The 22738-nt window shown below is 46.2% G+C and overlaps 1 protein-coding gene across 3 annotated transcripts in view; it reads left to right on the top strand.

Moving 5' to 3' along the window:
- The window catches only part of LOC8039752 (serine/threonine-protein kinase Warts), an 82423-nt gene that overhangs the window by 40480 nt on the left and 19205 nt on the right, over positions 1-22738 (top strand). For all 3 annotated transcript variants that reach the window (XM_029987502.4, XM_029987501.4, XM_029987500.4), the window contains exon 3: positions 18892-18979. In XM_029987502.4, coding sequence (XP_029843362.2) covers positions 18892-18979 — 88 coding nt within the window. The remainder of the gene's footprint in view (positions 1-18891; positions 18980-22738) is intronic.

Genomic DNA, 22738 nt, shown 5'->3' with positions numbered 1-22738 from the left:
TACTCCGAGAGTTTTAAAACAATTGACTATTTCAATTAGAGACGAATTAAAACGGAGATGCTTAGACACCACCACATGTTTATTTTTTGGACGAAAAATAACAGCTTTTGTTTTGCTACTATTTACTATCAACGAGTTACTATCACCCCAAGATTTAATTCTAGACAGAGTTAAGTTAGCCATATCGATTAGGTCATCAGCGTTTTCGGAGGAAAAGAATATGCTTGCATCATCAGCATACATTACAAATTTTGCCTCCTTATTGACGTAATTATATCATTTATGTACAAATTAAAAAGGAATGGCCCTAATACACTACCCTGTGGAACGCCTGACGTAATAGGCTTAATAGTGGAGGAATTAAAAATTAGAAAAAAAGGATTAAATTCTTTTCGAGCGATATGGGCATAAGGTATTCTATATGTACATCCAACGGCTTGTTTATTTATTGATTTATTACAACAGCTTCCATGCGTAGAGAGCGTCACAGAAGGAAGGGAAAAATCATAAAAATACATAAAATTGACTAAAATGCATTAAAAAAAAGGGTAAGGAAAGAATCTTCAATTGCAGATTTGAAACATTGTGCGTCGTTGATTGTGGCAATCGAGGTGGGCGTGTGGTTCCATTCAGTGCTGGTATTAAAAAAAAAAAAAAAAGAATAATATGAACATGTTAGCGCGACCATAATCTACTCTATGGCGGCTTGCGGTAGCTCATTGCTCAGCTTATTTACGTGAGTGTTCCAACGGAAAAGCAACTTTCACTTGTGTTGCAAGTGGCTTCAAAAATGTAACCAAGCTGCAATGGTCGAAATTAGATCTTCGGAAGTATTTGCTTCCTGAAATGGTACCTGAAAACTACCCGTGGCCCAACCTGAGTTCTCGAAACACGGCACTCTATTCTAACGAGGTCACGTGACAGGCGCGCGCATGAGTCGGGGAGGAGGGAAGGCGGCAGCAGCGTGCCGGCTGCTGCCTGCCTGCTGCGCATCGTGGTTGCGGCTTGGGCCGAAGCGACGCTATTTTTAAAAGAAGGGGCTTCGGAAACCGCTCCGAGGAAGCCTTCCCTGCGTCTCGCCGCCAGCCGTCCCGAGGGAGACCACCCTCGCTGTGACGTGGCAGTCTTGCGGGGGGCTTTCCTCGGCACCCGGGCCTTTTTGAAAGACCCACGGCGACGTGCAGAGGAGGAAGGCTCTCTCCGGGCTCACTGACTTAGACAATCCCTCCCCCAACAACCCCCTAACGCTAGTAGCAATGTCATCCATATAGAAGCTCTAACACACTCCCAGGTTATGGAGTGATACAGTGCTTTTGGATTCGAACCGATGTTCGAATCCAAACGAGAAAAGGTACGCTGAACAGCTTTTCTGCGGTAGATGTTGAACGGGGTTGGCCCATTCGCGCCGATACGAGTCGCGAAAGCTAATAACCGACAACAGTCGGTCGTTTCTTTTTACCGTTTTGACAGGGATGGGCAACACGTTATGAATGCGCAGTCAACGCTGTCTGCAGATGCCCACGGGTTGTCTGAGGCATGCACATTTGTGTGACCATCGAAGAGCTTGTAACTCGAAAGTATTTGGGTTGATTGATTGATAGAACGGATTTCGCCTTAATCCATCGGTCGCATCGTTGTTCGTCCGTCGGGAAGAATAAAATGTGACCATTCGGTTCTCCGGCACAATCTGCCCCATGGATGGATGTTAATGGCTATACCCTTTGTAACGGGCGGTAGCTTGCGCCACCTAGCCTAAGTGTAACTTGGCACGTCACACAACAGTGACGGATGATCGAGAGCGCGCAGTGACGTCAGAACGCCGAGTTCCGGCCCTCACTCTTGCAGTAAGCACTAAGCACTCTTGTTAACGAGGAGCAAAGTGAAAACCAAGGCTCGTGTCTCGCCGCCGCATATCCTTCCTTCTACGTCGCAAGTCCCCTGTCTCGCTTTTCTTTGACTGCGAGCTGTCTGACGTTAAAGTTGCGTGGTCACGGCGAGTAATCTTTTTATTATTATTATCTTTTATTAGATTTAGTCGTTACAACACACTTTTATCTTCGCCGCTTCAAGGAAACAACGAAACTGACGACGAAAAACAAAACAAAAAACAAACCGTGCGTTTGGGCAACTTGGCAAGCATCGTCGCAGGTGCTCGGTAGTGAAGACTCCTTGCTGGTTCCCGGTGCGTGGCCTAGGTGCTGTGACGTAGATGCCGTCACAACACGAAGCTGTGGAGGCTTTAGTTTCTTGAAGGTGTTGATCTAGAGCCCCTGTGTTGCCATTTTCACCTTCCGGCGATTTATTTTATTTTGTTACGAATTCCGCTGCATCGCCTAATGTTTGATCTGTTTTTGTTTGTGCATTTTCATTGTGTGTATACCCTCCCCAAAAATGTCCAAAAGGACCTTGTAGGTATCTGATAAATAAATAAATAACTGACGGTCGTAGCTCTGTGCTCAACTGCTGAGCCCGTGCTGACGGCGGGCTTCCACAGTTCTTTTCCAACGTGCATTCCGCACCATCAAGACTGCCGGTATTAGCAGACTATTAATGTGAGCTCGTTCTGAGTATGTGCTCTGTACATGGCCCCTAGAATATGGCGTCCAGTGAATACCCCCTAGAGCAAAGTCGGAACACTGGTTCGAGCACACCGGACGAGTGCACGGTACCTTTGTCACGTGTCTCACCGCGACGCTGCGATTGGTGCATCGGGTTCTTGGTATTTTCCCGTTTGTCAGTCTCCACCGGCAGGAGGACGTATTGGTACTCAGGGGGTAGGGACGTCTCTTATATTTTGATCGATTAATACTTCACTATCGGAACGATTTCGCCCTAACTACCCGACACCGTCAGCTTTTTTCGGTTCGTAACTGATTTCCAATCGCGCCCGCTCTGCACTAAGTACCGAAATGGCGGCGCCCACGAGATGATCGGGCTGCGGAAGGCACAGCTTTTCTTGTCCACTCTCGTCCCAGCCGCCTGGTACGAGAATTGACCCCGTAAGTGATGACGTCACAACATGGCATCTGGGTCCTAACAAACCGTTGCTAGGGACGTTGCTATGGACTAATGCGTGGAGACTCCACACGAGGCTAGATTTTCGCTTATAAGCAAGTAAATCTTTTTTTGTAAGCAACCTAACTTCTTTATATCTAATGATGGAGATGTTCTTGTCATCTCAGCGTCGTATTGCAACGATGGAAGCCATTTCTGAAGTATTCCACACCGCTTTGCTTTGGTAGCAGACGACACGATAGATTTACTGGCCTCTGTTGCAGCGGGCGTCTTCATTGAATTGCGTTGGTAAACGAGCAACACAAGCAAGTGCATCGCCATGGCCGCAGAGGCCTCCGCAATGTGTTTTTTCTTTTTTTTTTTTTTTGGGGGGGGGGGGGGGGGGAAGAATCCAGCTTAGTTCACAGGGGCGAAAATTCCGTAAAATCAAACCACGTCATGCAGATCAGTTACGACGACGACCTGAAATGCATTACCGGCGTAGTGCAGGCCAGCATGAGAAACAAATGGTACGCCGTCGAGGTAAGTCGTTTGTTATTATTATTATTGAAGTTGTCAGGTTATTAAAATATTGCATGTCTATCGAAATTTCACAATTTTTTTTATACATTAAATTTAGTGGATGTGCTCTTTCGGTGAAGATTTCCATCGAACCAGCGATGAGAGTACAATCTGTAATAAACCCACCTTATGTTTTTTATCCAGTTCTTTCGCGTTTTGGGGTTTGGCGGAAATCTGAAGAAACTGCAAAAACCTTTCTCCACGCGATGGTTACAACCAGGTACAAAGCACCCTGCCATAGCGCGAGTCCGCAAACAAGATTTGGGATCTCCACCGGTCGCCTAAAGTGCGTTTCTCACGGGTGCATTGCGATCTTTTAGCAGACGATCATCTCAATCGACGCCCGGATTTTCAATGAACCATTTTTCATATAATTTAACCATAAACTCATTATATTTGGAACAAATGCCATATCAATATCTTGTCTTTATCCACCCGACTCAGACGCCGGCGCCGGCGGGCCTGTGGCAGACGGCATTCTTCTTGCATTCGTCGTCTGCTGCAGGCATCTTGAGGACCGGAAGTTGCAGTCGTAAATATTTCAGAAACAAGCGGTTACCGGCACACTTCTGTCGAAACATATATGACATTCAAGCTTTCTATATCTGCGATTTTTAGAAGTTAAAATCCTACTCCTGATTTTTGAGCGGTCGGGTTTTCGTAGCGAAACCTAGCCACATGTATTTGTCCATAACAACGACCCTAGCAACGGTTTGTTTGGACCCATGACGTCACACTTACGGAGTCAATTGGAGTGGCGACGGCAAAACAATCTTTCGCTCATACCGGAAGTGACGAAAATTCACGCCGCTACGGGGCGCTGCTGTTGCTACTGCGCATGCGCAGAGGCTTCTTCTCGCGAGAATATGGTTTCTGCGCAGTGCCCAGACCTTGTAAACAGCGTGTTGGTCTGCAGTTGCTGGCAGAGTGAGAACGGCATGGGGAAGTCCTTCTGTTGTCCCGCCTCCAGCTCCTGCCTTCTGTGACGCTTCGGCGTCTCGTGAGCCTCGAGCGTGCACGCGCGGCCAAAGTACGGCGGAAGGCAATTAACGCTTGCCGGAGGCCGGCCATTTGAAAGAGACGGCCTGCCGCTCTCATCCTAGTTTTTACACAGTGCCGCAGCTGTTGCGCGAACACGTGGCTTTTTGTTGCGCCTCATTCACACGTGCTCTGGCGTGAAGTGGACGTCGCTGGAAGCCCCGTGCTTGTGCAGCTATAGCTTTGATAGCGCCGAGGGAACCACGCGTCGTGTTCTCTTTGAAGCGCGAGGTTAGTCGGGGGTCGTCGACCTCCGTGCTTCGGTCTTTTAATCCGCGATGCGGAAGCTCGGCTGGAGCTGTGCGACGTCATCGAACGGTCGTCCTCCCGATCTGTTGTGACGTTATCCTTTTCGCGAATGAACGCACACGTGCACCAGGCAGACACCCCGCCATGGAGGTGACGACATGAGGACACCTGAAGTGAAGCCACAAGTGTGGAGAGACGCGCCCCGCCAGCGACGACCAAAAGCTCAGTTCTTTTGGTCACCCTCGGGTGCCCGCCGGCCGCCCGAGGGTAACCAAAACAGCTGTGAGTGGACGTAACGCTAGCTGCCTTTGTCTCCTCTGATAGCCTCCTCTAAACTCACCAAGCCCGGCAATTAGACGACGGAGCCGTAGAGTGCCCGGTCGCAGATTTGGAGCGCGAGGATGTAGCACAGAGCATCAAAGAGCCATCTCTCGGGGAACCTGGATGTCAGCGCACAGCTTTTGCAGCGGCGAGAACCCGAAACACACCTGTTCGCTCGGGAGAAGTGCGTTTCGGCGTCTCGCCGCAACGGGGCGCCAGTGACGTGGCTCTCCTCTCATCCGTCGTCTGCCGCTCCACCTTTTCCATTTCGGCGGCCGCTTCTCGTGGCGATCTGCCAGGCTTTGTCAGTATATACACCAACTCATCTCTGTGACGTCACGGCGCGGTGGTGGCGCGTCGGTCGCACTTCCGGTCTGGGGCTGTGGGCAGAAGTCCCCATGCCAGACGTGTATTCCTGCGTTGTTTTGAAGGGAACTAGCCAAAAACCTGCCTTCTCGTCAAAACGCCGGGACTGGGGCCGTACCCAAAGAGACGAGAAACGTTTGAAGGTCAGTTTTCACGCGCTCGGTTCGTCCGAAAATCTGGATATGTGCCGTGAAAAGGGAAAAGCAGACGCCGTCGGACAACGATTGCTTGGGCGGGAAGCACTTTGAGTTAAATTCACGGATATTGTGGTCATCAGATTTATTTGTTTTATTCCACCATGAACGCCGGAAAACCATCAAGTTGTGCGGACCACCTGCGGACGTTCAGTGCGTCTTCAAGTTCAAACGGCCGCCTGATCGTTCGAACTGTCGTCTGCTCTTTCAAACGTTTCTGCTTGTCGTCTGCTCTTTTAGAGGACACCGGCCCGTAGACCAAACGTGAGCCCGGTACTTACTATACGAAGTAAGCACAGGTCTCAAAAGACTTAAGTTTGAAGGTTGGTTACCAGGCTTCGATGTAAACAGTAAATACAAGCAGGTGTTGATCATTGTTACGAGTGACCATCACTGACTTGCTATGCCTAATTGACTTGGTCCGATTCTGCTTGCGATTTTCAGTACCGACGTCGACTATCTCAGCTACGGTTCACGCTTTTGCAGCCCGAGCGGCGTCGCGACTGAAAATTGCGAGTGAAATCTCATCATGCGAATCAGTTTTTAGCGTACATACTGCGGCGTCCTCGCGGAATGAATCGCCACATGTCACATTATTCACGCGAAGTTTCGCGGTGTAACGAGCCTCGGTAATTTCGCTGACGCCGCTCAAGTAGTCAGACATCGCCAGGAAGACGTAGAATCAACAATTCGAACGCGAAAAAAAGCAGGGGGACTCACACCGACGCCGACAACATCGCATTTCAATGGTTTGTTTATGGGCGACGGCGGGCTTCTTGCCCACACCCCCATCGCGCATGCGCGGCGCCGGTGGCGTCCGCTAGGGGCGCTCCGGTTTGTTTGTAAACATGAGTTGGTGTATAGACCTTTGCAAAAAGAGCGCTCTGGCCGCCGCCATTTTGCGAATCGAGTGACCCCTATCAGCCAGAAATTTCTGTCACCCGCCTGAGCTGTGGAAACCCGGTCAGCGTGACTCCCCACCTGCATTTTGCATTCGGAGTTCGCCGGCTTTTCTTGGAAGTTTTTACTTTATTCGCCTGTTTAGGATGCTTACCCTTTGTATGTTATCTTCCACTGTGAGAACCAGAGAATACCAGGGCTCGTAGCCTGATCGGCCTTCGCAGGAAACGAACGAAGAGAGCGAACGTCAAGCAGCCCGCGACGCGGGCAGTTCGACGTTCTTGGAGGATTATTTCCGTTGAGATAATCTCCAAAAAGCCTTCCCGGCTGTGTTCCGGGTTTTCGCGAAAAATAGCTGATAGGGTCGGGTCCGGGGTGTGGGGACAGAATAGACACGTTCGTTCATTTGCTTTGAAGCTGTGCAAAAAAACTGCTCTCTTCTACATGTGCCCCAAAACACGCCGGATTCCGTCCGATCGTCGTGAAGTGACTATCGTCGACACTGTATATTGAATATGCTGTGTTATTTGAGACCATTCTCAAATCCTGTTCGGATAACGCGGCACCATGGGGTACGTACAATATATATTGTTCGATTGATGAGACTCATTGAATTTCATGTTGTGGACGGGGAATATCCGTGCAGTTCGGATATCATGTGTGGTCAAATATTTTGACCTATATAGATTGACACGGCTGAGTGTACGGTGCCGTAAAATGATGAACATAAAATGAAACAAACATTCCAGTTGCATTTGTTCCGTCGCGTACGGGCTAGCCAAAACAGCTTTCATTTCTTTGTTTTTGTTCCCAAAAATAGAGCACTGCTTTCTTAAATACCTTTATAAATTATGTTCGCCACAGAACACAAAATAAAAAAGAAAACGCGGCAATTCAGCCGCTACCAGCGTCCGGAATTGCGCCTACGCAGGCTGCCACAGCCTACTGACGAGAAACTCCACAGCTCAGCGCAGTCGGGCAACACTGACGTACACTCTCAAAACCAGGGACGCGCGCTGTAAATCGCTTCGTTCGAGACTGCCGCTGGAAAGGTCTATAGGAGGCTATGTTCCACTGCACTGAGCGTCGGACGCGTTTGAACGGGAGAGCCGAACGGCGGCTTTCTAACGCGTCCGACGAGTGCAGTGAAGAAAGAGGCGGTTGTAGCTTTAGGTCTACCCACTAATCGTACCAATCAGAGCTCGGCGTCGTCTCTCCCTCGGTTCCTCGGCGCGTACTCCGTTTCACTTTGGTCCGAGCGCAGCCGACGCTGCCATCCAGTAAAGTCAATCAGGCAGCCCCAGTCACGGCGCTCGTTTATGATGTAAAATGACTTTTGTTTGGGCTAGTTGGTTCTTACTAGGCACGATTAAAATAGCGCATACTTAACTAGGACAACAAAAAAGGCACACGTATAACAGGACTGGCGCTTCAGTCCTGTTATGCGTGTCCCTTCTTCGTTGTCCTTGTCAAGTTTGCGCTCTTTTAATCGTGTCTAGTAAGAACCAACTAGCCCAAACAAAAGTCGCTTTGCAACATATTTAAGCGCCAGTCCTGTTATACGTGTGCCTTCTTTGTTGTCCTTGTCAAGTTTGCGCTCTTTTAATCGTGTCTCGTTTATGAGTTTGCAGTTTGCTGTCACCTGCTTAAAGCAATCACACACACACACGCACACAAACAAACAAGATTCACTGCGCTTAATTAGTCGATGATAGCCAACGACGAGCGCCCTGATGAAGCACTTTCGGCACTGATTGACAAAAAAAAACAAAACAAAGGCGGCGAGGAAATTGACTGCTGCGATTAACCGGTGCCAAGGTCAAGCGTGGCGGCGCCGGCCAATCACGGCCGCCGAATTCCTCGCCGACCTTTATCGCCGAGTGCCCACATGAAAGCCCCCCTGTGTACAGCGAACGGTTGTCCCGGGGAACATGTCGTTCGTTGATGTCATTTCGGTCGCCGTGAAAGCCGCAACTGTCCCCATCAGCTGCAACGGAGCGAAGCGCGTCCCAGTTCTTCGCAGGAGGTGTGCGTGCAGACGTAACGTGCCTGGCTCCGATGGTCTGATTGAGCTCGCTGGGACTTTTGCTCTTTATCGAGCTATGCGGAATGGTTGCTCGTCAATCCTACTAATAGTGCTAATAATGCTTAATGCCGTCGACACTAGCTTGGGGCATTTTTTCTGCACACACAAACAAACAAAAAGAACGTTGAAGTACCTTTAACACAAAATGTCGAACCTTTGGGCATCGTCGAAGATCGCATGCAAAAAAAAGAAAGAAAGAAAGAAAGGCTTTCGCGGAAGCTGGATTGCTCAACTTCGCAACCGAATATCACAAACAGAATCGCGCCCTGTGAATCGGACATAAGTCGTAGTAATTGTTTTCTTACAGCCTGACCGGCGCGCCCTTGCATTCCTCTGGGAACAATGTGAGGGCGTGGAAGGAGTCGTACGAGCTATATAACGACGACCTAAACAACAAAGCACACGTCGAGCAAAGAAAAAAAATAAATATATATATATATATACATAAAAAAGTCATTTTTATAAAAGAAGAAAAAAATTGCGCGTAAAAAGACAAGAAAACGTGGGCGTAGACTTGGAATTCGAGAACAGGGAGAAAAAGGAACGACACACGCAACAGTCTCAAACTCAGCTGCAACTTATATTTTCTCGTCCTCGTTTGTAAGGAAGACCACCCGACGTCCAGACGTACACCTGCCAGGTGCCCTCCCAACAAAAGGCTCTTTAGATGACCACTCGCACCACAATTCATCCCCCACAAACCTAAAATGTACTTGGAAATTAAACATTCAGGCTCAGCTTAGCGTAATCTCCCTTGACACTTCACTCCGCGAGCTAATCCTAAGAACATCTGCAAAGACCCCTTCTTGTTTATGTCTCGAGTCAACAAAAATTAAAACGAACATTCTGTTGGTAGAAAATGTAGTAATGGTTCGGTGCAGAGCCGTTTATACTGAGAGAGTTTGGCCTTCTTAAGGAGATTTTGACAGTCTGACAACCACAGCAGCGTAGTCTGACAACCGGGGGATGACTACTTCCGTCCGCCATATTGTGGCTCTGACTCATAGGAACTCTACGCGATTTCTCAGGAATGAACAAGACAAAGAAGTAACGCCATATTGTGTTATCGCGAAATCCGCTTGTTCTAGCGGCCAACAAGCTCCGCCCATCGGCCAAACTCTCTCAGTATAAACGGCTCTGGTTCGGTGGAGCCGGTGAATATTATGTTGCATTAACCTGAGACTGGGGAAGAAGAGAGAAGCATCAAAAGGTAGGATGAAAAAAAAAAAAATAGACTGGACGACGTCGTTCTGTCTATTTTCTTTTTCTTTTTGATGTTTTCCTTCTTCCCCAGCATCAGGTTCATTCAACATGACTACTTCTGCTTATGCCCTAGACAATCCAAAGAGCTCGTTCCTCCCTTAGCCTTGTACACAAAGAAAACTAAGAACAAAACATGACGAGACCCCCAAAATGTACACATTCAAGAAAAAGTAAAAAAAAAAAAAAATTGAAAATCAACAGTACATACACCTCACTGCGAAAAAAAAAAAAAAAAGAGAGACGAAACACAACACAAAGGAAAAGAGACTCGCATCCGTAGAAACATCTTGGTTGCATCATTTAGAACTGTCGATGCATCACTTTTGCTGTTTGCTCTACTGAATATTTTAATAGTTTTGATTAAGGTTCTTTCATAATTATCCCTCTATTTTGCTAGTACAGTCGTTTCGTTCTATACCGGGGCCGTTTTTTTATTTATTTTTTTTTATTAATTTTTTTTTTTTCACAGTCATTCAAATGTTTAATTTTTTTTTTTTCCGAATTCCGACAATTGGACGTCACTGATCTATCTTCAGCGATACGGTCGTTAATGCACCTCTTCGTTTGTCCTAGGGTGCCTTCATGTGCGCTTCGCAAAGCGCACATGAAGGCTCCCTAGTTTGTCCCACTTAGGATACTAAGCACACAAGGGGAATGTTATGATAAACTACCCCTTCCTCGCACTCTACTGCTTCCTCCCTTTGTCTTTGTTACGGTCCACTGTGGTGCTCGTGAACGGCGTTAATCTGCATTAAAAACTAGTAACACCAAACCGATGGGCCAGCGCCTTCGAATTGTGCAAAACAAAACAAATAAAAAAAAATGAAAGAAAAAGGGGGAAATACGACGAAGTTTTTTTGGCTGTTTCCTTCTTTGATGTGCTCCCATAATACGATCGATCAGCTTCCTACATCGTTTGACACCGCTCGGGAGTTGAGACCCGCTGCCTTCAATCTTAAAAGTTGCCGCTTGAATGATAAGTGTGCACGATGTCCGCCTGATGTGCTCAGAGAGCTGCGCAGCACTGACATCACTACCCTTCTCTTCGCTGTTTTGGCTTGGCAACCGGAGGAAAAAGGGAACAGCGGGTTCGGCTGAGCCTTCCCGTACTCCCAGCACAAACCACTAGCTAAAATAATCTAAGATCTAAAAATGGGGAAATTCCATTCGCTGACACAACCTCAACTCTGGCATTGGGCTCTTGATACCACGTGCGATGCTGTCTACAGGGAAACCATCCAGAGCACAAATCAAAATGTCATCTTAACAGTCAAAAGCCCTCTCCAAACGCTGCTAAAAAAAAAAAAAAAAAAAAAAAGTTTTATTTTGCTATTTAGAGAGAGAGCTCTTAGGTAAATATTTGACAAGGCTGGGGCAGTTGCTGAGCCGACGCATACACCCTCCCCATATTCCACTGTAGTTGCGTTCAAATACCTCCCCTACAACAAAAAAAAAAAAAAAAAAAAAGAAGAGTTACGTTAGTGTTTGGTACAGACTGAGTCGAACCAGTTTCTCTTCTAACCACTCTCTGACCCTGCTCAGCAGCTTCACCTGATTCAGCGAGTGGTAGAGGCCCTTGATATATACAGAAATGAATTTGCGAGGCCTACCATGACGTCGAAAGTGCAGGGATTTATCAATTAACGCACAATTAGTTTTGCGATTGCATTTTTATTTTCTACAAAGATAAAAACCGCATATTTTCCACTGTATAATTCGCGGTTTCTTTTTCTTTCCCTTAAACCTCCGTCGGTCAACATCTTATATGCATTTTTTCTATAAATATAAATTTGCCACGGGGGATTATTTCTCGTTGACAAGAACTGTCTTTCGTTAAACTGCACAACAATGTTCGTTTACAACAGTTGCGAGCCAGTGACCAATGCACCCTGTGCGTGAACAGTGAACACTATTGGCTTAGCCCTCTCTCTCTCTCTCCCCCCCCCCCCTTTCTACTCTTACAACGCTTACACACACACATACAACAGTTGCTTGCCTGCACCCGTTCGTCTGAACTTCGCAGCCAGTCCGGCCCGGCCCTGCCTAGCACGCGCGCTCGTGCACTGCAGACATCGTTCGGAGCAACATGCTCGTGTTCGTAGCTTCGGCAGCTGATACTGCAGCCAAGGCGACAAACGCGGAGCACGTGACCTGAGCGCCTCAATTTTCAGAACGAGCGCTCGCTCGTTCTGCGGAAGAACGTTGCGCTTGTAGGTTTGGCAGCAGCTTGTTCGGGTACACGCGGCGGCGGCGGCGCATGTCCATGCGCCACGCGGACGAGTGTTTGCGCAGCGAAAGGGAAGAATTTGGGTCGTTTGTATTTGGACGGCGCGCGCGGGGAGGAGAAGGGGGCCCTGGAATGTGCCGGAGAAGAAAATAGAAAGCGGCCGCCACTCGCTGCCGCAGCAACGGCTGCGGCGGCTGCTCGCATCATCGGCGGGGGCCGCCGCCGCCGGACGATTGTTGACTTTGTTTTCCTCTGGCGCTTTTCCTGCTGCCGGCTCGTTTGGGGATGGCGCGCAGCGAGGAGCTTCCTATTTGCGCGCCTGATTCACGACCCACTCGCTCGCTCGCGGTACTGCGTGGAGCCATTCCGCGTGAGTGTCACGGGTGCTGTGGCAGCTACGGCCGGACCAATCAACCGCCTGCCTTTCATCACCCGCTCTCGGCGCGTGAGTGAGGGCGGGAGCGTGATCACGTGCTGAAAGACAGACTTGTGACTTGTCCAACGAGCAGGTAGCTTCTACCGCACTGTCAGCTCAGGCTGGGCACGTGATGGCCGCTAACGGGACTGGTTGGTTGCCTCTGATGGCGCGTGCTCGTCGTCGGTCCTAGTCGTCGGACGACACCGCTACCAACGATATCCCTTCGTTGTCCACTATGGCTACCGGGAATGGGCGCGTCGTCGGCTCGGGAGGTTGCGCGTTGTCCGAAATCCGCCTTTAAACGCACCGTGGTCACTGAATACTAAGAATAAAACACGGAGGACAAGTTGAAAGAACGTGGTTGTCCTGTGCTTGTCCTCCGTGTTTTATTCTTTCGATTTTAAGTACCGTATTCACGCGGGAGAATAAACTAGCGATGAACGGTGCTGCGTCGTTCGTGATTCAAGCGGTTCTCTGAACAGCGTTGAAGCTGTTCAGAACAACTTCAGCGCTGCAAAAATTGGGAGTTTTAGTAGATCGTTTCGATGACTTCCGTCCTCCGAAACGATCTATTCAAACTCTAAAAGCGCGTTCACACCGGCGACAGGCAGCACTCGTGCGATAACATTCATCGCAAAAGCGACCATCGCGGAACAAAAGCGACGCGTTTCGAGCAGTCACTAGCTGACCCCCGAGAGTTTTAGAACAGCTACTCGCTCATCGCACGCGCCAATGTGACCATCTATTATTATTATTTTTTTTTTTTTTTTTTGCGATGCGACCCGAGTTGCATCGCATGAGTACTCCACATCGTCGGTGTGAACGTGTGAACGCACTTAATACCTTACTCTCTTACGACGTGCAGTGATCTAAAAAGAAGACAACTGGACGTGGACCGAAATATCTTGACTTTTTTTTTTACTGGTGTATGTTTTCCCGCTTTACATTGGAGTATGACAATCGCAACAAGCGAAGTACACATGCGAAAGAGATCTCGGTAATGTCGAGGCACCCTATCGCTCTCTATCACCCGCTACATGCGTGTCTTTTCTGGCGTGGTAGCCCGAGCAACCGACGAGCGCATTCCTCTCCTGCTTTGGGACCTTCGCAAGCAGCTGCTATCTAAGGTCGCCCGTTGATGTCGTTGCTACGGTTCGCATTAGCCCAGGAGGGTTGTTCGAGGATAGGGTAATAGCGGCCACCAGGGGAGATCGTCGCAATCGCGCAAAGAACTGCGAGGGACGTGTGCGGATTGCCTCGTTGGCGGCGTCTCCCGCGCGTAAACGACGCTGTGCCCTGCCTCCTCCTTTCCTCGTGTTTGTTCGGAGAAAGAGGACGGGGCCCTTGTCCTCTTTCTTCATATTTACCGACCGTGCGCCTAATGTTTGTAAGAAAAAGCAGAGGTAGCTGTCGCCGAGTCAGGGTGCAAACAATGATAGAACAAGTAAACATGGAAGGTAGGGGTGTGCGAGTACTGCCTCAAATCGAACAGCGCAGTGTCACCCCTTGCTTTCAGCACTGCTAAAAGCTAGGGGTGACACTGTGTGTCGTGGTGCACCCCTGTACCGTAAAAGACCATCAATGATGTAGCGTTAGTTTTAGTAGATTGTTCTGGTCCCCCCGGTAATGATACGATGCATGCACAAAGGCGGCGGCGGCGGTGTATCGGGTATCGTTATGGGAGTCATCGGAACGATCTACTAAAACTCTTCTCACACCTTTAATGGAAAGTATTTTGGACCGAAGGATCGGAAGGATAGTTTGAACGTAAACGTTCATCCAGAAATCTTTCCTGTTATGTTAAAAGAACGCACGTCCACATACGAATAAACCGTCTCGACGGCCGCAGCAGAGCCAGTAAAACATGCAGTCAACAAATTGGCGTCCCACCAAGAAGTGTACAGGGGAAGACTTAGAAGCATGGGCGCTTAGTAACTACTTGAGTGTTCGAAAAGACCCGCTTGTGGCACTCAAAGCATCGAGGGAAGGCACTAGGAGAAGGAAAGATGCGGGGACCTCGACAGAGAGGGAGTGGCATCAAAGGTCAGGCGGAATGCGCAGCCCCCGTAATTTAATTTCTCGGGCTCCGTTTTCTGGACAGTGCCAAATGCAAGATGTAGGGATAATAAGCAAAAAGGCCCTCACTTGTTCTGCCCTCCCCCCTCAGAACCGGTTGAGCGGAAGCTGCCGCAATCTCGGCCATTGCCTTTGCTAGACCTGTCATCAGCAGCTCTTGACATGGCATGCCTGGCTCTCTTGGCTGCCATGTCACTCAATCTGGGGAGGGGGTATTTTTGGGCAGTGCCTGCATTCCAGCGGCCCCCCTGGACAGGAGGGGAGGGCATGGCCCAGGTAGTTTCTGGGAGCTTCCTCCAAGCTCTCTTTTTATTTTTTGACGTTGTGGTCCGGGGGGCTCGCTGCTTGCCTAGTTCAAGTTGCATTGTTTCTTCCTACACTCGCATATTTAAACACCACTTAATTTTTTTTTTTTTTTATTTGGAAAATGGGCATTTTGAGTGGCCTTGAGATAAATCAGTTGTTTTTGGGATGGCTGCACAGAAGGGACAGTTGAGCCGACATTCTACCAGCTGCAACCATAAACATAGAGGTGCACTTTTTTTTTTTTTTTTACAGAATTTAGGCTAGTGTTGGGTGCTTTTACCTGTACCAGAGTTCAGATTGAAATGCTCTTAGTTGATTTTTAACTGTGTAATCACAAAAAAAAAAAAAGATTTTGCGTCTGCAATTTTTAAGTTTCAAGGAAGTGTCTGCAGCCTGCCAATTTTGGTAAGATGAAAAAGTGGTGTTTCCTATGAATGGGCTGGGTGGGGTCTGTGAATTTGTGGATGACCTGCACAGTCAAAAGTATCGTTGCAATCTCTGTGGCAGATTTAGCGGTCAGTGTCGCATCACAGGTAGGATTTAGTCCTTATCATCACTGAGTGCCGAAAGCAGCAAGTTTGATGGTGTTGCTGCTTAGAAGGTGAGAGGGCTTGTGGCACATTATTCACACACCTTCAAATTACTTGTTCTCAGCTGCATACATTTTTCCAGCTCCAGAAACGGCAATCTTAGATCACTTCCCTTATAAATTCTGTTATCAATGTTCCTTTTGATGCTGCACTACGGAGGCTGGTTCAAAACTGTATCTGACTTCGAGCGCTGGTGGTACAAACGCAAGAGGAAATTTTTCTGAAATAGCACTATAAAAGCAAGTGTGGTGGTAACCTCACCTTGGAAAATCCTGTGTCAAAGGGAGTGAAAAGAAAAAACGCAGGCTGTTTGGAAATTTTTGTCCCGTAGCTGTTGGCTAGCAGATAAAGCTTTGCAGCTTACTTTCACTCATTTTTAAGGAAGAACAAGACATGCAAATATTCTTGATTTTATTGTACTTTATTGCGGGGTTCCGCTCCAACTTCGACCCCTAGCAGCGATACATGACTTCTTTTATCCCCTATCTTGCTATACTGTACAGTGATGCAGGGCCGTACCCAGAAAAAAATTTCGGGGGGGGGTTTTAGGGGACAACGGCGGCCATTTTGAAAATGTCTATTGTCTTATTTTCGCCTATGAATCATGTGCATCGGTGGCATATAATGGAGAGTTATAGCAAACCGGAGAACCGGTCCCGGTTTGGTACTTGGTCGCCGACCGGCGCCACTGCGCGTGTGCAGAGGTGGAGATTCAAATCGGCTGGCTGCAAGTGCACCGACCAGGGCCGTACGCAGAAAAAAAATTTCGGGGGGGGGGGGGGTCAGAACCCCCTAACCCCTCCCCCCCCTGGTTACGGCCCTGCAGTGATGTGATTGCTGTGCACGAAAGTGCTTACCCTGCTGCATTTTACCAAAATGCGGGTCATGTGTGCCAATGCTGCGCCAAAAGCTCATTTCATTTTATCAAAACAGAAATGAATAGTTCAATCGTTGCTACACTGTCGGATGGTTACGGTAAGCTGGCACGAGTATTCAACACCGGCCTATCGCTCTGAATAACGTGCGATATGATATGATCTTCTGTAAAATAGTTTGTTGTTGGGCGAGTTGGTGAACGTTTGGATTCATGGTTTTGCGCAAAAAAGACGGACAGAAGAGTGCTGTGCCATGTTCGTATCGAACATGGCACAGCACCCGGAAGTTTCGGGGTATTTCTCATTGTTCGTGGTCTGTTCGGGCGGTTTAATTGGCCCTGTTGAGTGCGCTTCTCGCAGCACACTGGTGCACTACAGAGAAGTTGTGCCCCTGGAGTTATTGTGTGCATGTGGCTTCTCCGCAGCGCAGCCCTGTGCTGAGGAGTAATACGGTCTTTTGGGGTGAATGTAGAATAATATTGTGGTTAGTTTATAATTATATGAAAGCTTGCAATATTCTGACAAGTTGCATGCAGTGTTTGTCAAAGTCATTATTATTCTTTTTTTTTTTTTTTTCAAATTTGAGATATATGAAAAATTTTGTTGAACTTGGGTTTTGGGAAAGGGTTGACAAATCACAGTGATTAGGTGTAGAACTTTCTGTGGCAATCGAAAGAGAGGAGGGAAGCGCGTGCACAGCAGTTGGTGCACCCTCTCCCCTAGCATTGACTGCATTGCTACAGAAAGCTGACCGCAAGTATAGGTTTATTTTTTATCTTTAGTTAAAACCTCTAACTAGGCCCCCAACTGTTTATGGGCACAGTCAATAAAGATACAGTGTAGCCATACTCCGTTTCACCTACTTGACACAGAGAATTTTTAGTGCGAAATAGAACGGACTTTGCTATTGATATTTAACGAATTCATTAGTGCCCATGATCTAAGCACTTTGAGGAAACTACTCACTTCAAATGAAATAATATTTTGTGTTTGTTCCTTGAAAAAATATGCTTGTGTCATCCGCATACATTATTATCTAGGCTCTATGTAAAATATTTCTGATGTTGTTAATATGCATAGGTTGAATAAAATAGGTCCTAACACACTTCCTTGTGGTACACCTGCCTTTTAGTTGTTTTAAACCAGAGAAATGTCCATTGATGTGAATGCTCTGAAAATGATAGCTCAAACAGCTTCTTATTAACGCCGCCGCATTTTTACGAGTGCCATAATTGTAAAGTTTACTCATTAGTGTGCCATGATTTAACAAATCAAAGGCTTTTTGGAAAGTCAAAAAAATCCTACTGTTAGTTTTTTTTTTTTTTTTTTTTTAATTTTCAGAACTTTTTTTTTTTTATGTTTAGCAGTGCAAGTTCAGTTGATCACACTTTTCTGAATCCAAATTGAGAATCTGTAACAACTGAAAATATTTCACAAAACTGGTCTAATCAAAAAGGTATCAGTTTTTGTAAACCCTTAGAAGATATCGGAAGTACAGAAACCGGTCTATAATTTGATAAATCATTTTTATCTCCAGATTTATAAAGTAATTTGCTATTTGCATTTCTTTTAGGAAAAATACCCTGTGGTAATGATAGATTAAACAAATGGGTTAAAATATTGCAATTGTTGCCATCACATATTTAACGGGTTTTATTTGAATGCCATCAATATCGCAACTTTTACCATTGTTACTGTTACAATACACAGAGCTGACCTCATCAACATCCGTAGGACAAAAGAAGATACTTTTATTAATATATCTCGACACATACACCAGTGCGTTATTCACTCAACTGTGGTCATTATCAACTAAGTTGATAAAATAATCATTAAATTTGTTGGCTAGTTCAGCTCCTCCAAATTCTTGTCCGTTTATTTTTAGTGTTTAAGTTCTAGAAGAGGCTGACGTTTTCTCTAAAATCGAGTTTAGTTACTTACATATACTGGCACCGGTACTTAAATTGCTGAACACGTGAAAGTAATAGGTAGATTTAGCTTGCCTAAGTAAATTTGTTATCTCATTACTACATTTCTTTAGAATGTTGTAGTATTTCTGAATTTTTTGTACTAACATATTGCTTAAAAAGTCTATTTCTGGTGTTTATTTTCTTTAGAATTTCGGCTGTCTTCCAGGGTTTGCGAGATCCTTTTTAAGCATCCGCATTTGAGCACGATGGACTGTTTTACGACCGATTATGACTGCTTACGACGAGGTGGCTGCTATGGTGGCTGAGATACACTGCAATAAAAACCAAGGAGTCTTAACACGGCCGTTCACTCTCAAGTCTGTGCAAACGTCTAAACCAGCCTTAATTAAGGTTGCCGATTTACCACCTTGGGTTCTTCCTAGACTAACAGGTGAAAGGGACTGCCTGAACTGAGCCATCTTCCCTTTCTTCTCAGGACACATGTTTGCGGCCCACAAAGAGGACGCCCAAGGACTATGGGCAGGACAAGGAGCCACCCATCAATGGACTCTCCAGGACACCCGGTGAGCTCTTTTCCGGACTGGTTGCACTCGGCACATAGTTTCCGAGAATAAAACGTTGCTTGCTCAGACTCCCGAAAGATGTGGAGTGTGGCGAATGATAGAGTGGCTGAATATGTTTTCGCTATATGCCTTTGTTGCCAAAAGGTTGTAGACAACCAATTTTAACATAATTTAGAGCGTCGGCCCGTCAACAACGATTGGACAGATGCCAACAAATGGAGTGCATTGGTATTTCATAGTTACTGTGCAGTGACCAGTGATCAACTTCGATAAGGTTTGTTCTTTAAAACAAAAAAGAAAACAAAAATTGCAGGGGTGTAGTGATAAAACTTTGTTGATCTAATCCAGTGGCAAGGCACTGCTATACAAGATATTTGAAGGTAGTGCCAGCTCAAGTTGCTAAATTTTGGAGGTCTTGCCAATAAGTTCTTGTCCACTTTTCTGCAAAACAAATACTTCTTATTTGGTGTGCTTTTGCCTGCTCTGTAGTATCAGACATACTCAGCTGGTATATATTCCATCCCCTCCTATCCTACCCCAAAATTGGGATTCATTGATTCCAAATCAAATGATCCCGAAACTCGGTGACGAAGCAGTTCCTGTGACAGACACACACGTATTGCCCACTTTGTTCAAGTTTTGCAAATCCCAATAAAACTTCAGTGAGGTTGCAGGCATCATAATCCAGCTGTGATTAAGGACAGTGTTCCTAATGCAGGCTACTTCTGAGTAAGTCAAGTCGTGTCTAAAACTTAAAATATTTCCACACAATCCAACTCGAACCAGCCAATACATTGTGTAGAACTTTCTATAGAGATCAGAAGGTTAGAAAACCGATGGCCGCAGCCCCAATCCAGGGGCTTTTCATTGTGTCCCCCCAACCTAGCCTTTGTGCCCAGTCTGGATCATCATGTCCCCCAAAGCTGGTATGAGGAGCTTCTTCTCTATTTACTTGGCAAGACACTGGAGAAGAGGAGTTTGTAGCTCAGGTTTTAAAGGAATGGATCTGTGGTTCACCTATATGTGAGCAGCTTGTTACGACTGCCGCTTATCTTTCGACGAGTAGATGAGTAAAAAGGCAGTTAGCGAAAACACTCCTTTGTTACTGTTTCATCATAGACCCTTTCAATAGTTAGATCTTCTGGTGCCAGCCTTAAAGGGATGATAGAACAATTTTTTACTTTCAATAAATACAGCTTAGAATTATTCCTTGACATTTATGACCTATGAAACACATATTGCCTTTTTTTGTTTTCTCTATGCAATGGCAGTCGCAAAAAAAATCAGAAAAATTAACAACTCGCAGGCAAAAAAAGTGGCCACATGATTTGGAGCCGATCATATGTCACCAATACTTTTAACAAAGTCACGCGTTGGGGTTGGCAGAGCACAGGGCACGCGCTGAGTTCCACACATTGTTTTAAGGTTCGGCTATTCCCGCCATCCCAGCGATTGGGCACGAGCCACTACCCGAATGCGTGTCGACGCATTAATTGTCACAAACCAAAATCGGAATGCCTATGCAGTCTTCATGTCCACTGTATGATCAACTTTTAAAGGGACACTGGCACCCCCCAAGATTTATTTTTTATTTTTCGTTGGGTAATCTTTTTGCTTATGCGGTAAAGCAAGGAGGAGTAATTTGTCTGCTGTGCTTTCATTAGAAGCATTGTCAAAAATTGCACATATAACGCTTTTTTTTGTTTTAATCTTATTTCTAATAAAATATCAGTTAAGGGTGGTGATGTGGGTTAGTTGGTTCATACTGACGAAAAGGCAAACAGCGCACAGTAAACGGGGACTAAAGGAAGTTCAAACAGGACAAGCGCTCTCCTGTTTGCACTTCCTTTAGTCCCCGTTTACTGTGCGCTGTTTTCCTTTTCGTCAATATTTTGCTACAGCGTCACATATTTTTAATAGAGTAAAAAAACGCAACTGCTCGAAACTAAAACCAAAATTGGACTCTGGAGAAATAAGAAATATAGAGCAGCATGTTGCCGGAAATCACGTGGCTGTGCGTTTTTTTTTTTTTTTTTTTTAATCAACATATTTGCAGTTTTTTAGAAGCCACAAAAATAGGTACCACATTTTGTTTCTATTTTTAATATTGAGTGTGTATTTTCGATGACCCACGACTTTGATTACTTTTGGTGGTTTTGTCTAAACCATAGAGAATGACACGTGACCATGTAGAAGAGAGTGAGCGTGACTCAAACCGGCCATTTCTCGGTCTACGGTTTTCGCGCAGAAAGAAAACGAATTTCGAGCCGAAAATTGTGTTCTGGGTAGTGGGGCTCTCATATGTCATGTACGAATAAAAACCTCGGCGAGCATAAATACCCTGCGAGTGTCCCTTTAAATATTGTCACTGCGAGGATCGCAAAGCTTGATGATGCACTCCTGGGGATCGCATTGTTGTCATTGTCTCCACAGCTCCATCATCAAATTTTGTGAAGGAGAGACTGAAAGAGAAGGTCGGCTTTTATCCTTGGAATTTCACCGCGACGAAAACGCTTTTTGGTCAGTGGCGTTGTGTTCAAGTATTCTTGGGTCTCACTAGTGTTGGTAAGCTAGTGTAAAGTGAGAAATGCTCGTACTTAATATCGTTGCACAGCCAAGGGGCCCCTGAAAGATTTTTTTTTAACAATATAATAAAAACACATATCAAAAAAAAATTTTATGCGAAAAAAAAAAATGTTTTTAGAGCAATATTGATGGCGAGAGATTTCTTTGAAATTTTGTGTGAAGTCTATGACGTCATGGAATGGTCATCCGCTCTTTCAAACTAAACGAGATGGTCACTTGCCTTTTCCACTTTTACGTGAAGGTGAAGCTCATCCATGCCTCCTCCATTCGCCCGAAATGCTGAGAGAGAAAACAAGTGGAAAGGGGGGGGGGGGGAGGTGACTACTGACTAAATCGTGTCTCGTGCTGTCAATATTGCTCTAAAAAATCTTTTTTTCGCTTAAAATTAATTTTTGACAACCATGTCCCAACAAGACTGTTAAAAAAAAACATTTTTTTTTTCAGGAACCCTTTAAGGGCTCTAATATTTCTGCACTAATGGCACTGTTTGCAGAACAGGATCACCTAACTTGAAATTCCCTCGACTTTGTGAATCAAATGCGACATACAAAGACCAACGTTTAGATACAATTACCCACTGTCTTCTTTCTGCTTTTGAAGGCATTCACTTTTCCTGATGTTGAGAAGCTATGTGGTGCTGCCATTAGAGCATCGGGTTTGGCTCTAGACAGGATGCATGGGGTGACTTTTAACAAGTGTCTATAGACCTATGGCTAAATTACCCAAGAATCGAGGATAATGCAGGGATTGGTGTTCCACCCGCCACATGTGCTCGCCGCAGAGTAGCAACTTTTCTAAAGCAAATACCTAAAAGCAATTGCATCTTGCACGCGCGGTCGGCAACACTTTATTGGGGTTATTTACTTCGAATCTTTTATACGGGGAAGGTGTGCGCATGTGGCGCGTGGAACACCAATCCCTGCATTCTCCTTGATGCTTGGGTAATTTAGCAAGAGGTCTATAGGAACTATTCACTGGCAGCCATAGTTGTATGCGCGACTGCTGAGCGTGTGGTGATGTCGAGCTTCTGTAGCTCTTTTGCAACATGCAATCCACACCATCAAGATTGCCGGTCTATAGGAACTATTCACTGGCAGCCATAGTTGTATGCGCGACTGCTGAGCGTGTGGTGATGTCGAGCTTCTGTAGCTCTTTTGCAACATGCAATCCACA

This window comes from Ixodes scapularis, unplaced genomic scaffold, assembly GCF_016920785.2.
Source record: "Ixodes scapularis isolate PalLabHiFi unplaced genomic scaffold, ASM1692078v2 PGA_scaffold2__306_contigs__length_199485367, whole genome shotgun sequence".
Taxonomy (NCBI): domain Eukaryota; kingdom Metazoa; phylum Arthropoda; class Arachnida; order Ixodida; family Ixodidae; genus Ixodes; species Ixodes scapularis.
This window is presented reverse-complemented; position numbering and strand designations above follow the sequence as displayed.